The sequence below is a fragment of the Schistocerca serialis genome, chromosome 7 (genome assembly GCF_023864345.2).
Source record: "Schistocerca serialis cubense isolate TAMUIC-IGC-003099 chromosome 7, iqSchSeri2.2, whole genome shotgun sequence".
Taxonomy (NCBI): Eukaryota; Metazoa; Arthropoda; class Insecta; order Orthoptera; family Acrididae; genus Schistocerca; species Schistocerca serialis.
In genome coordinates, this window is record NC_064644.1 from 269,625,479 (window position 1) to 269,641,715 (window position 16,237).

At 41.8% G+C, this 16,237-nt stretch overlaps 1 protein-coding gene across 1 annotated transcript in view; it reads left to right on the plus strand.

Moving 5' to 3' along the window:
* LOC126412051 (histone PARylation factor 1) overlaps window positions 1-16,237 on the plus strand; it is a 127,681-nt gene that overhangs the window by 93,377 nt on the left and 18,067 nt on the right. Inside the window, exon 7 of the mRNA XM_050081429.1 lies at window positions 1,811-2,064. Coding sequence (XP_049937386.1) covers window positions 1,811-2,064 — 254 coding nt within the window. The remainder of the gene's footprint in view (window positions 1-1,810; window positions 2,065-16,237) is intronic.

Genomic DNA, 16,237 nt, shown 5'->3' on the forward strand with positions numbered 1-16,237 from the left:
TCATTTGGATTTTTGACACGTTGAGAGAAAAATACATAGAGTTTAGAACATAACATTTACAATATAAAATCTTATACACAAACATCTGCAGCATTTATGTAATCTATTGATTTTGGAATCACCAGCAGCAAGTCTTCTGGTCTGCCATGGTATGATCTTGTGGGGCATTATTTGATGATATGTCTGACAATTCATGGTTCTTCACAAAAACAAAGTGAGTATGGTTCTTTATCCCATTTGTGTAAAAGGTATGTGTATTTGCCATGTTGGGTTCTAATTCTGTTTAGCACTGGCCATGTTTTGCATGGCAAGTCAAATCCCAGTGGTTTTTGGGTGATACATGGCATTGTATTATTTTATTGTCCAGTCCATTCTTGAGTTGATGGATTAGTTATGTTGAACTTATCTTCCACAGCGACCCTTGCTATTATTATTGGTGGTCATCTAGAGCAGAATCAGTTACAGTCTGCATCATTCACATCTTGACGAATCGGTAGATTTTTACTATCCATTATCTTTTTTTACTCTTTCATGAGAGCACTTATTTGTCGTAGTTGGGGGTGTGAAAGGTAGCTTAGTACTGGCTGCTATCCCATAGACATTGATTTAGTGATGTCAGCAATCATTCTCATGGTGTTATTTAGTTGGAAATCTATCTTTTGTGCATTTTGGCAGCTTAGCCAAACTGAGGCGTAATGTTCAATAGACAAGAAGGCAAGACCCAAGCAGAAGAATATAGGGTGGATACCGATGCTCCACACGTTGTACCACATAACTTTTGAATGATGATGAGTCTGATTTTCAATTTTTTTGCCCTTTTTGTTAGATGCCTTCTGAAAGACAGCGTTCTATCAAGGATTCCCCTCAAGTACTTATATGTTTTATTGTGAGTAATTGTAGTGTTTTCAAACTGTCTGTTGAGATTTTTTTCTTCACTTTTACTATTTAGGGGGAAGCAGAAAGCCTTCACTTTGGTGACATTTGGTTGGAGTCTCCATTTGTAATTCCCACTTCCTCCAGTTCCTCCATTTGGATCTTTTCTGACTGTTCAATTTAGGTACACCTTTTTGCAAGTATGCAGTCACGAGTGTCACCAAACTTTCATAATTTTGTTTTTGGCATGTCTGCAATGTGCAAGCTAAAGAAAAGTGAACTGAGAACTGATCCCTGTGAAAGAATGACCAGATTACATTTCAATGTACAGAGCAGTAATGTGTGCATGAGGTGTGCTTGCTTGTGTTAATGTGTGTGTGTTCATTTCTGAAGAAGGCTTCAGCCAAAAGCTCATTGTACCTCATACCAGTCACTAAGGAGGGATGAAATTGCCGTGATCCACCTTTGAATTGGTCATTATTCTTTTATTTACAGCTTTACACTTCACTAGGGTAAGATCCCAGTTTGTGGAGTTTATCCGGTAAATGTAACATTGAATGCCATTTTTTAACAAGAGGTTACTTGCAACGTTAAGAGTAGATCTGTGCTGAATTTTAACTATGACAACAAATGTAAAATTTTCTAAAATCTTGTGTGTGTGTGTGTGTGTGTGTGTGTGTGTGTGTGTGTGTGTGTGTGTGTAGGGAGGGGGGAGTGAGGCAGGAAAGGACAGGATTTTCGATTTTGAAGGTTGTTTCTTTCTACAAATTTTTGAAGTTTTATTAAAAACAGTTTAATATAGACAGTAAAGAACATTCAATGTGTGCCCTTTCTTTCTCTGCACAGTACAATAGTTACTTCCATTACTGGCCAGTAATTCAGTTTCATAATTTTTATTTACTAGTAAGTCTTACTTTTATCTTTCAATTCTGAAAAGGAACCTTGAAGAAGCTGTTGGAAAAGGTTGTAACAGCAACAACAGATGAGGAACGTGATGCACACCTTGGAAAATTACAAGAAATTATTACAGCAGCCAATATCGCCACTGATGAATGTGATTTTGGTACGGGACTGGAATTAGCATTAGCACTGTTTTGTTTTGGTGGTGATGTCTTCCACAATACCATCAGGCAGTTAGCAGGAACAGCATATGGGCTACTGGGTCGAGAAGACTTTGCTACTATTCTTGAGGTAACTTGAGTTTTGTTCTTATGTTAGTAAACATTATTTTCTTCTAACAGATCACTTGTTCTTCTTTAAATGTGAGGTTATGACTCATTAGATGACTATAAGCAATTGATATAGGAAAGATTTCTCCGTGAACAAACTCAGCAAGTTCCTTAGGCCAACACTATTATCACTTTGACTGTGTGTACTGCTAAAGCAGTCAAAGCAGGTTGTACCGTGAGTGTGATTGACTATTAAGGCAGTTGACCATTAAAGTGCCAATTGTGTGATGAAGTGCTAAGGAGGTTTTCAGACTTGGCTTATTTTTTCTTTAGCAGTAATGGAAAACAGTATTAACCTGATTATAAGACGAGGTTTTTCCCCAAATTAGTCATTCTAAAAATAAAGAGCTGTCTTATATTCACAGATTAAACAATAGCTGCAGGGTTGAGATTTTTCGTTATTTAATATAGCGTTTAGGGATCATCTTACATTTACAGGTGAAGCTTTGGCTATGAGGTCACATGCAGATTTATTTTGAAGAATTTGTGATAGCAGGGCTGGGTAGATGATTTAGACTTTCAAACAGGCTTAGGATTTCCTGATACGCTGAAGCACTCGTTACAGTATTGATGTTGCTTGAGCAATCATGACTTTCGACTCGTATGGTGCTAGTACAAAGGATACATAAGAAACTACGAACTAGCCCATCCAACGATCTATTGCTCTGCCTGAAATTTGACAATTTTGTGAAACACAGGAGGAAGTAGTGCTAAATTATATCAACTTACAGACTCTTGTATATTTGAACAGGTTTACAATAAAAGTTCTCATATGTGTATGGATACTGTATACCAACATTAATCAACATTAATACTGCTTATTAAGTAAAGATAACACAAAGAACCACAAATGTTGTCTTTCAAAACCCATTGCTTGATTTTAAACCCAGATTATGAGACATTGTACAGATATGTTAAATGATTTGGAAGTGAGAAATTTTCTCGCTGTTCACATATTAGAATACTAGGTAAAAATGTTACCAGCATTTAATAAACTTTAGAAGATGGTAACTTTGAGATGAAACAAGAAGGAAATTTAATTCAGAATGAAATGTCTAAGAAACAAAATAAACCGACTAATTGTTGTTGCGAGAATAAATTACAGCAGCAAGACTCGTTGTGAAGATAGTACGAACATACCTCACTATTTGATTGCAGAACAAACAAAAGATTGAGAACTGGACTGAATCGTGATTACGATCTTTCATTTATGTATTGTTGCAGTTGTTACATATGATTTGCATGCTGGAAGTTGTTTCTGTCTGTGATACACATTTGGTCAAGCACAACCCTATCTAAAGGTTTCATGGGGAACAGTGATACCAGCTTGGCTGAGAAGCAGGATGAGTACAGGGATGGGAGTAGTGAGCAGGCAGCAAAACTACATCATGTTGAAAACCATGGGTATGTGCACCAGATACTTTGGCTTTCTAGGTACGTGTACCACATTTAAGCTGCAATTTCCATGAATCGGTCTGTAGTGGACAAATGGACAAATGATAGTAGAGGTGGAAATGTGAACCCAGGATGAGCACATCATTTTTCCTTAAGAAATTACAAATTTATTTCAAAATATGTCAATAATCAGAATGATAATTAAAACCACAATCTTCTCTTGCACCTGTTGTACAATAATGAACTTCAAGTTTCTCTTACATAAGCAGACTTTAAGACAAGAGAAATATCAATTTAAACTACAAGCATCACATACACAAGCAAATTTAAAATGGAGAAACAATACTTGAAATAAATACTGTTTATGACAATCCTGCAGGGACCACTCTTAAAAACCAAGTGAGGTGGCGCAGTGGTTAGCACACTGGACTCACATTTGGGAGGATGACGGTTCAACCCCACGTCCAGCCATCCTCATCTAGGTTTTCCATGATTTCCCTAAATCGCTCCAGGCAAATGCCGGGATGGTTCCTTTGAAAGGGCATGGCTGACTTCCTTCCCCATGCTTCCCTAATCCGATGAGACCAATGACCTCACAGTTTGGTCTCTTCACCCAAACAACTCCAAACCACTCTTAAAACTCAGTAAACAACACATTAAAGTAATCCAAAATTTTAAATGGCTGTAAGGCCCTTAAATAAAATGCACACAAGTATAACAGTGGAATTAAGTAAAGGTTGTCCACTGCTCGTGGTCTCGCGGTAGCGTTCTCGCTTCCCGAGCACGGGGTCCCGGGTTTGATTCCCGACGGGGTTAGGAATTTTTCCTGCCTCGAGATGACTGGGTGTTGTTGTGTCGTCTACATCATCATCATCATTCATTCCCATTACGGTCGGAGGAAGGCAATGGCAAACCACCTCAACTAGGACCTTGCCTAGTAAAGCGGTGCGGGTCTTCCGCATCGTTCCCCTACGCTCTGTAAAGAAGCATGGGACTTCATTTCCATTTCCATTTTCCTAATTAAATTACATGACAACCAAGAACAAGAAAGAGGGCAAATTTACAACTTTGTGTCTGGTAATCTATCAACAAGTTATGAGAAGTGTGCAAGCAAGTCATTCCAAGCTGACCATCAAGAGCAGTGAATTGCAGATGGAATTTAAACATTCAAAAATTTACATACATAAGTGTTCATAAACTCAATGCAGAAAATAGATTCCTTGGTTCATTATGTGAGATCACAAGACAGGGCAAGCTCAAAAAGGCAGTTACTTAAAACCACCCATCAAATAGAATATCCAGAAAACTAAACTTGTTTAGCAGCTGGAGCCAGAATCAAAACCCCTGCGAGAGCTAATGGCCATGAGAGACACTGCCAGAGTACGCACACAGGTCGAAATACGGAAGTACATACATGTGAGCCAGTGCCACGTCAATTACAATGTCACGGCTCAGAAGTCGGGGCTGTCAATAAATAGCATACACATTATGACACTGAAGTCAAGAGCTCCGACAATAATGTCTTCAGGTCTTTCAAGAGTTAATAAAGCCCTTAAGGTAACATAACCTTCGCTAAGCAATTACTTAACTCTAAGTTAAGTGAATAAGGCTTAAACCTTTTAATTATCCTCAAAAATTTCAATTACTGTACTAAAACTGCTACTATAAAATGATAAGACATTTGCAATAACCAATAGCAGATTTACCAATAGACATCGAAAGCTCCTTCGAAACTGCAGAAAAATAGATACAATCTTACCCCCATGGCACAAACTTTAGGCTTAACATTTACAGATAAGACTGAGGTTGCAGACCCTCAAGATTTAAACCCATCTAAAACAAGTTTTAAAAGAACATTTAAATTAAAACATCAAAAGCTTAGTCAACATTGATCAAAACTTATGACAGATAAGGAATGACTTAAAGCTAAGGAACAACAAATGGAAACACACGTGCACATTAAGTACCACCAGGAGAACTGTAGTTGAAGAGTTCAAAATACCAATTTACCACTTCAATCAGTGGCCCACTTAAGTAAACATTCATGTAACCCAAGGCTAACTTGGAGAGTCTAACAGACCAGCTGCCTGTACAACACTTCTCATACACACAGAAATAGAAATCACTAAGCAGTTCTGCCAAGTTACATTTGCAGCTTCAAATAGGTTACAGCAATTGCAAGAAACCCTCATCTTTCAAACTCTACAGGCGAGTTTCACTGAGAGGAAAAACACAACACACACCATAGCTTCTTTAATACACCATATGCGATTATTCAAAGTGCATTGTGATGACATTCCAGAAGGCAGATTGCTGGTACACTCTCTCCAAAACCCAGAAGAGAGCAACAATGGATGCTATTGTGCATATGGCTCCAAATACACCAGGAGGCCCCAACGACCACCTTGTCAACAGACTGGCCCCTCAGTGCATACCTGCTGCTGCCTTATTAGAACACCAACTCTCTACCGTGGCACTGGTCACCTGTTTCCTCAATCGCAAACAGCAATAAACCAAGCGAATCAGTTCGGCACTCGTGCCTCCTACTGGGATACCAGTCAATCAGAGGATACAAAGATACCACAACACCACCACAGCCAAGGCATGAATTGAATTGACTTTAAAACTGCACAAATAATCAAAATTGCATTCATTTGTGCAAGAGACGCTAAAGGCCAGTGGAGTTTTTTTTTTTCTGCAATGTTATCGATTGATGCCGTGATGTATGATGAATGAAAGGGGGTGTGCCAGCTGCTGGTTCTAAACAGCCAATGAGGGAGTGGCAGACAGACAATATATTTGGAAACGAGATATTGTAACATTCTCATGTCAGTATAGAAGCAAAGTCTGTGTCCATTTGGATGGAAAGAGTCATGTTCTCAGGTCCCATGGTGACAAAAGTCCTAGAAATTACAACATATTCAGAAGACTCGGCCAAATATTTCTGACAACAAAGATAGAAATGTAACATTTGTGCTATTAGGATGTTGATTATTAAAAATAGCAAAACCACAAAAGACAGGGCTAGTAAGCAAAAAATGTAGAAAAGAAAATGATCCACAAATCAGTGTAAACCATTTCTTTTCATTTGCTGTACTTCTCCTTGCATCATTAAAATGTAGACAGTCAATAAATTAAATAAATTTAGAATAGGTATAATGTTAACTCTTTAGGCAGATACTTTACCAGTAAAACAGTTTGTAATTTTGATTTGTTACAGAACATAAAAAGTAAATTTTTCTCAAGAAACCTCTTGAAAATAAAGGGGTTGTCTTATAATCAGGGTCAACTTATACTTGGGTAAATGCAATATGAGGTCAGTTTAATTGCAGTGCTATTGGTGAAACCAACAAATTACATTTCAATGTACATCCTGGGATTTATGTTGACTGAGGTTTTTTGCTTTGCTGTGGAGTTGTCAGTTTGAAAAACTGCAATAAATAGTGTAAATATTGTAAATAAATACAGTACGTAATCAATAAAATCTTCTCAGTTTTCAAGCCGCGACAATTTGAATAAAATTCTTGAGCTTTCAATTGCTAGCTCCACCATTGTGTCAGGAGTAAAACTATTGATGGCAATCTGTCATTTCATAATATTCGTCATGGTGCAAGAAGTGCATTGTCATTAGAATATGACAGGACAACTTGGCAATTCCAAGTGAAAGCTGTTGGTCCAGCACCAACGTACTTCTTGTACCACAACAAATATTATGAAATGATGGATGGCACAGCAATGGGCTCGCCACAGTCCCCTGCACTCGTGTGCTTCCTTAGGTACGCCGATGACACATTCCTGATATGGCCTCACTGTGAAAATACACTGCAGCAGTTTGTGGAGCACATGAATGGTGTCCATCCCAACACTAAGCTCACCATGGAGATGGAGGAGGATGGCAAGCTATTGTTCTTAGATATTTTAGTTGAACGGAAGGCAGGAGGCCAGCTTGGTCATTCAGTGTACAGGAAACCAACGCTCACTGTTCAATATTTGAACGTCGGTAGTTTCCATCACCCTGTACACGAGAAAATGGTCCTGAACATCTCAATATACAGAGCCAAAGTTATTTCTGACAATAACCACCTACAGTCTGAATTGCAGCACTTGAGGCACTTGTTGAGGGTGAATGGCTACAGCAAAAGAGACATTGCAAATGCTTTCATGTGTCACCAAAGAAGGACGCCTTGTGAATCAGCAGAAGAAGCGAAGCCAGTGGCTTTCCTGACATACTGTGGGGCAACAAGCAGCAAGTTAGGATGTGTACTACAGAGACATGGATTGAGACAAATGTTCCGGCCCGTCAACATACTGGGACTCCGTTATAAAAGAGGCGGCTGAGATTAGAATGAACATCAACAATTTCAACAGAGACCGGGGTACACACTGAGTAGGGCATAAGGGTGGGCTGTGGATGTCAAAAAGAATCAATGACAGACACTTTTAGGGAGGCGGAAGTGGCAGTTTCAAATGTGGCGCTGGCCCCTCACGCCACTTGATGTCACTCGGTCTCACAGTGGGCCAGAGCTACTGTGAGCTATCCAACTTACCTTCTGTGCGTGCATCGTTTCAGCCCCCTCTGATTGGTACCAGTGGCCGTAATCATAGTTATGGCTGCCAGTAGTTTTACTCCTTACCATGATGGCAAGCTAGCCATTGAAAGCTCAAGAATTTTATTTGAACTGACGCGGCTTGAAATCAGAGATTATTTTATTCAGCCATGCCGTCTTGAAGGCTCAATAGGACACAATACTTGTAATGCTCCTAGTGCCCATCCAACACCCAGGGGGGGTGGGGGATGGGGGGGGCGGGAACAAAAAAAAAAAAAAGAGTCGTCTTGGAAATGTTAAGCATGTCAGAAGTATTCAGCACTTAGCACATGCAAGAGGTGTGGTAAAGCAATATAGCTTCAAGTCTCTCATGTCACAATAAGAGGTTTTCATAGTGTTGCATTATTTTTGTTTCATGTTGGTCAAAACCTACTAGAAAGAAAGAGTTGTGTATTTTATGTTCTCTCTCAGCAACTGGTCATATTCCATTACATTGTGTATGTATATTTTTGTATGTAAATGAACAGGTACCTTTACATATTCATATACATTCTGGAGCTCTGAGCAATTTTTCCTCATGTGAAGATTTGTAATAGCTTTTTAGCAATCTAAGTCAGCTGTATAACATCATGATTGAAAATCAGCTATTCATTTTGGATACAGACGAAACCTGTGACTGCTTGTAAGACAAAACTAACAGCAGTCAAATGCATAAAAATTTAAATCATTTGGGAGTACCAGTGCTGTTGCTAAGAGGCATTGTGACCTAACATTAAACAATGACTGTAGTTACCACTCTGTACGAATAAAAGAGATGGATCAGATATAATATATCACCAAGTTTCATGAAGGCACAGGCTTATTCAAGCTACAGCTGAATGAAGTATTGTTTGCCTTATGAAAGACAAAAATAACAAGTGAATAATGGTTAATTTTTTGATTTCAGAATGACATTCCTTCTACACAAGTGTAAGAAGGGTGCTTATATTGGGTTGTTAAATAATTTAAGCACTTGGAAATATTTGTTTCCTTTAAGTAAACAAACTAATCAGACAAGGGAAATTCCTAGTCGGAATATCAGCAGTATAAGGCAGAGATAGATTGCAGTTCACCATAAAAATGACGTGCTGAGTTGCAGACAGGCACAGTGAAAAGACACTTGCACATTAGCTTTCAGTCAAGCGCACACACACACACACACACACACACACACATATATATATATATATATATATATATATATATATATATATATATATATATATATATATATATATATATATATATATATATACGCACGTGACCGCCATCTCCGGCAGCTCGAACCAGAATGCACATGCCACATAGAATGGAAGCAGCAATCTGGAGGGGGCAGGGAAGGGGAAGGGGTAGCAGGGTATGGGTGGCTGGAGAGAAGAGCATGTTTGGTGGAGTGTGCAGGTACTAGAGTTTCAACAGACACAGCTTCGGGAGGCTGTGGGGCAGTCAGGTGGGGAGGAGGAAACAGGGAGCGAAAAAGGGGAGGGTCGGGGAAGGACAAAGATAGGTGGGTACGTTGGCAGAGGGCAGCACATGAAGATGGTGGGAGATGAGAATAGGGAGGAGGTTACAGGACAGAGGGGATGGAAACTGTTGGGTGAAGTAGGATACTGTAGGATGAGGCCGGAATGATTTTGGGAGTAGAGAATGTGTTGTAAGGGTAACTCACATCTATGCAGTTCAGAAAAGCTATTGGTGGAGGAGAGGGTCCACATGGCCTGGTTTGGGAAGCAGCTATTGAAATAAAGCATGTCATGTCATGTTTAGTTGCATGTTATGCCACATGGTAGTCTACTTCACTTGTGGCCACAGTTTGGCGGTGGCTGTTAATCTTGGTGGACAGCTGGTTTGTAATTGTACCAATATAAAAAGCTGTGCAGTGATTCAGGATAGCTAGTATATGATGTTGTTGATTTCACAAGTGGCCTGGTCTCTGATGTGAAGGATAAGCCTGTGACAGGATTGAAATAGGAGTGCTGGGTGAGTTGATTGGGTAGGTCTTGCATGTGGGATATGATCCCTGTGAAAGATCAAGGTGCAAGACCTGTCCAATCTACCCACCCAGCACTTCCTATTCCAGTATTGATAGTCCAGTCCAGGCCATCTCCTGAAAGCAGCAATGTCTTATGTTAGCTTTGCTGTAATCATTGCACAGATTTTTATATTAGTATGACGAGCAACCAGCTGTCCACTGGGATGAACAGACACTGCCAAACTGTGCACAGGAGCAAAGAAACTATCCTGTGATATGATATGCAGCTAAACACGACATGCTTAATTTCAATGGCTGCTTCTCAACCCAGGCCATCTGGATCCTCCCCTCCACCAGTAGCTTTCCCGAAATGCACAGATGGGAGTTATCCTTACAATGCATTCTCCAATCCCGAAATTATCCCGGCTGGTAACCTGCTGACCCCACACCCTCTACCCAACAGCTTCCACCCCCTCTGTCCTATCACCTCCCTATTCTCATCTCCCACCCTCTTTGTGTGCCATCTTGTGCCATTGTATCCACCCATCTTTCCCTTTCCCCTCTCCTCTCCTTTATTGCACCTGTTTCCCTCTCCCCTCCCCACAGCCTCCCTTAAGCTTTCTCTTGGCACAGTGTGTTTCAATGTTTTTCTTTACTATTTCCGTTCTCTCGTCCGGTGTTAACTCATTACAGACAGCGAAATTGATCAATTCATACAAGATGTTTGGTGGGTGTTTGTTAAAATGGACTTCATAAGGCGTAAAGCCAGTTGTTGTATGTTGTAAGGCGTTCAAAACATCTTCAAAATCACATATGTAACTTGACCAATTTTATGATCTTTATAGCAGTAAGTTCTACAAAGCCTGCCTATTTCACGCATATAGTGCTCAGTTGGGTTACAAGACGGAGAATATATGGAAATAAGAATGTACTTAATGGCTTCATCTTTCATGAAATCTTTCCAAACGGTAGATGTAAATTGGCTCCCATTGTCTGAAAGTATGGCTTTTGGTTTTCCAATCTGTGTGAAGTAATCATTACAGAAACAGTTTAAAATTTTCCTGCTTGTTGCCTTCTTTAGTGGATACAATTTTACTAGTTTAGTGAATAAGTCAACAACTACAAACAAATATGTATAACCCTCTTTAGTTCTCGGCAATTGGCCAAACAAATCAATTCCTATCAGTTCCAATTTGCCTTTTGGCACAATACTTTGTAAATAACCTTGGTATTTCTGATTTGTGACTTTTACTCTTTGGCACCGATCACATTTTTGTATAACCTTTCTTACTCTTCTAAACATATTATTAAAATAGACATTTTCTTTAAGTTTGTCAGTGCATTACATGATTCCACAGTGTCCATAGCTCTCATGTGTGTACTTAATTAAAACCTCAACACATTGTATAGGCCAACAAACCTTTCAGATGTCAGAGTCAGTGTTATGTCTCCTGAATAAAATACCTTTAAAGTTTTGATAATACATGCCAACCTTTTCATAACCCTTTTTACCAATAAGGCTTTTCACAAGTTTCAAATCATCATCCTGGTTCTGGTATCTCTTAAGCTGACTGCAAATGTTAGTAATTTCCTTTTCACCCGTAATCCCTCTCATGTCCATTATTTTAAACACTTTGTTATCCAATAATTCTTCTTCCTGACCACCCCCCACAGGTAATCTAGACAACGCATCAGCAATTAGATTCTGATCCCCTTTTATATACTGAATGCTATAATCAAATTGTTGCAAAAATATGGCCCACCTGGTTAATCTATTATTGAAAAGTTTGCAGTCTTGAATATAACATAGAGCTTTGTGATCCGTGAAAACTATGACTTTATGGCCTGCTAGATAGTTCCTGTATTTAGTGAAACCCCATACAATGGCAAGTAGTTCCTTCTCAGTCACCGTGTGATTACGTTCATGTTTCTGCAGATCTCGGCTGCCAAAACTGATTGAAAGATGTTCTACACTCCTGGAGATTGAAATAAGAACACCGTGAATTCATTGTCCCAGGAAGGGGAAACTTTATTGACACATTCCTGGGGTCAGATACATCACATGATCACACTGACAGAACCACAGGCACATAGACACAGGCAACAGAGCATGCACAATGTCGGCACTAGTACAGTGTGTATCCACATTTCGCAGCAATGCAGGCTGCTATTCTCCCATGGAGACGATCGTAGAGATGCTGGATGTAGTCCTGTGGAACGGCCTGCCATGCCATTTCCACCTGGCGCCTCAGTTGGACCAGCGTTCGTGCTGGACGTGCAGACCGCGTGAGACGACGCTTCATCCAGTCCCAAACATGCTCAATGGGGGACAGATCCGGAGATCTTGCTGGCCAGGGTAGTTGACTTACACCTTCTAGAGCACGTTGGTTGGCACGGGATACATGCGGACGTGCATTGTCCTGTTGGAACAGCAAGTTCCCTTGCCGGTCTAGGAATGGTAGAACGATGGGTTCGATGACGGCTTGGATGTACCGTGCACTATTCAGTGTCCCCTCGACGATCACCAGTGGTGTACGGCCAGTGTAGGAGATCGCTCCCCACACCATGATGCCGGGTGTTGGCCCTGTGTGCCTCGGTCGTATTCAGTCCTGATTGTGGCGCTCACCTGCACGGCGCCAAACACGCGTGCGACCATCATTGGCACCAAGGCAGAAGCGACTCTCATCGCTGAAGACGACACGTCTCCATTCGTCCCTCCATTCACGCCTGTCGCGACACCACTGGAGGCAGGCTGCACGATGTTGGGGCGTGAGCGGAAGACGGCCTAACGGTGTGCGGGACCGTAGCCCAGCTTCATGGAGACGGTTGCGAATGGTCCTCGCCGATACCCCAGGAGCAACAGTGTCCCTAATTTGCTGGGAAGTGGCGGTGCGGTCCCCTACGGCACTGCGTAGGATCCTACGGTCTTGGCGTGCATCTGTGCGTCGCTGCGGTCCGGTCCCAGGTCGACGGGCACGTGCACCTTCCGCCGACCACTGGCGACAACATCGATGTACTGTGGAGACCTCACGCCCCACGTGTTGAGCAATTCGGCGGTACGTCCACCCGGCCTTCCGCATGCCCACTATACGCCCTCGCTCAAAGTCCGTCAACTGCACATACGGTTCACGTCCACGCTGTCGCGGCATGCTACCAGTGTTTAAGACTGTGATGGAGCTCCGTATGCCACGGCAAACTGGCTGACACTGACGGCGGCGGTGCACAAATGCTGCGCAGCTAGCGCCATTCGACGGCCAACACCGCGGTTCCTGGTGTGTCCGCTGTGCCGTGCGTGTGATCATTGCTTGTACAGCCCTCTCGCAGTGTCCGGAGCAAGTATGGTGGGTCTGACACACCGGTGTCAATGTGTTCTTTTTTCCATTTCCAGGAGTGTATTTTTCCATTAATTTCCTTCTGTTGAAAAAAAATGTACACCAAATCCGTAATCTGAACTATCTGTCATTAGGCAAAATTGTAGTGAAAGGTCAGGTCTGTGGAGTAATTGACTGTTATTTAGTTGTTGTTTGATCTCATCGAATGCTGCTTGACACTGATCTGTCCATTCCCATATGGTGTTCTTTTTTAATAGCTCTCTCAAACACGGTGCATTTAAAGCTTGGGTGCTGACATACTTACGATAAAAATTACATAAACCATAAAATGACCTCAGCTGTTTTTTTGTTCTTTGGACATGGAAACTGGACAATTGCAGAAATTTTATCACTGTCAGGCAGAACGCCTTCTCTGTTAATTATATGGCCTAAAAACTTCAAGTCTGATACTCCAAATTTGCATTTACTTAATGTAAGGGTCATACCGCCTTGCCTGAACTTATTGGCTAATTTGTACAAAGTATCAAGGTGTTCCTCCCAAGTTTTGCTGGTTATTAATACATCATCCACGTAAATAATTAGTCTAGATAGTAGTTCACTTCCAATCACATGATCCAAAGCTCGAATAAACTCGGCTACAGACACATTCAGCCCAAACGGAACAGCACAATAATGAAAACATTTACCATTATATAAAAAGGCTATGTACTGCCTTGAATCCTGTGCTAATGTGATTTGATGAAAACCTGAGGTCAAATCCAGGCTAGAAAAATATTTTGTATCATTGAAGTTGTACAGGAGTTCCTCCATGGATTCAGGATGATCTGTTTGTCTTTCTATAAACTTAATCAGGTGACGTGAATCCAGTACCAGCCTAACACCACCATCCTTTGTTGAAATACAGACCATCAGGCTGTTTATGGACTCTGACTTCTCTCTACTATTCTCCATTTTTGCATTTTCTGGAGTTCCCTCTCCACTTCTGTCCTTTTACAGATGGGTACCCCATAAGGCTTAATGAAAAAGGATTCGTGTGGCTTTAACTTCAAATGACATTCATAATCTTTGATCCTACCACGTTGATCACTAAAAATGTTACAGTTTTCCCAGAGAAAATTTTCCAATTCCTGCTTTTTTGTACTTGAATTTAACTGGATCACTACTTTTCCTTGAATACTAGCCTTTGCTTCAGTGTACAGTAATTCTGAATTTTGCCAATCAAAACTCACCTTTGCTTTAACTATCCAGTCCATCCCTAAAATCATTTGCTCATTGAGATCTGGAATAACTAAACAACCATGTTCAAAATTAATGTTGCCAACAGAAAATGTAATTAAAGTTTGTTTATTTATTAACTTACTAAACTTGCCGGTGGCACCTTTAATCCGTACACCTGTGATGGGAAATTCGATGTAACTTTCAGTGTCTTTTATCCTGTTCCTCAACTTGGCTGAGATACTACTATTGGGACTGCCAGTGTCAATCAATCAAAGTCCTGACCAATTGTTAATGCTTATTTCTACGTAAGGGCTACCTAAGGTAATATTTGGGTCACTATTCACATTCTCTGCCAACAAGTCACTTTCTAATTCAGTTGTATCAATGTTATTACCTACTTCTTCACTACAGGTTTCAATGTCAGAATCAACACATGATTGAGTATCATTATGACTGGAATTAAATACACATGAGACTGTTAAAACGTCAAGTTGAACACATATATTTCAGAACGACACAACACATATAAATCACAGAGTAAGTTGACAAGCAAGACATGTGCACGCGTTAACATTCGAATGAGCACTGAGTCCCAGTCTAGCGGCCGCTGCTCAGCTGCCCGCATACGTGGCGCAGCTGCTGCATGGCTGGCAGATGGTGCCACACGTAGAGGACGCGCGTAATTGCGCGGCGGCGCTTTGAATGAATGATCGGCGACTCACAACACTTTTCCCCCCTTTGAAATTGTTGCACTGGTCCTGATGGAGGCGTCCTGGATACGGCTAACATCCATAGGCGTTGTTTGACTCGCCGTAAAGTCTCGAGGAGGAGGCTTCCCGTACGGACGGAAGTGTCCCCAATGATAACGGGTCGAGATGACAGGAGACGTAGGGGTTGACTCTGCTGGGGCCCCATGCACCAATCTGCCCATTGCGGCAAGTCCAGTTGATATAACAGGAGACATGGGCGATGTGTCGGCGTCCGTTGGAGGAGGAGGCAAGTAGATTGGCTCTGACAGAGGATGGTCATCCGGTTCCTGCATGGGTGCATCTCGTGGTGGCGTCCGTTCTTGTGCTGGCATCGCGATGACGGTGAGAGGGCTGCATTATGAGTATTGAGAGATACCAAGATCCCGAGCGTCAGGTAGAGCCGAAGGTGGTGTAGCGGCATTCGGAACAGGCGTTGCCGGCACACGAGGCCGAAGCTGGTCCGAATGACGCACTGCAACACCCGTGTCCATCTGGATTTCATACAGGCGTCGGCCACGGTGTTGTAAGATGCGGTCCGGGCTCCATTTTGGCTGCCTGCCATATCGCCGTACCCAGACGAGGTCGTCAGCGGTGAACCGGCCAAGTGAAGGCACCCGCGGCCGTGAGGTGGAAGGCCGCAGAAGATGAAGTAGCATGCGGGGCTGTCGGCCATGTAAGAGCTCAGCCGGGCTGTGGTTGCCCATGGGGGTGAAACGGTAAGACGCCAGAAACTGGAGAAGCGCATCATCAGCAGCAGAAGAAGTCAGAAGTTTCCGCATCTGAGCCTTAAATGCGCGGACCAGTCGTTCAGCCTCACCATTTGACTGTGGATGCAACGGCGGAGCCGTGACATGCATAACGCCTTGACGAGCACAAAAATCCG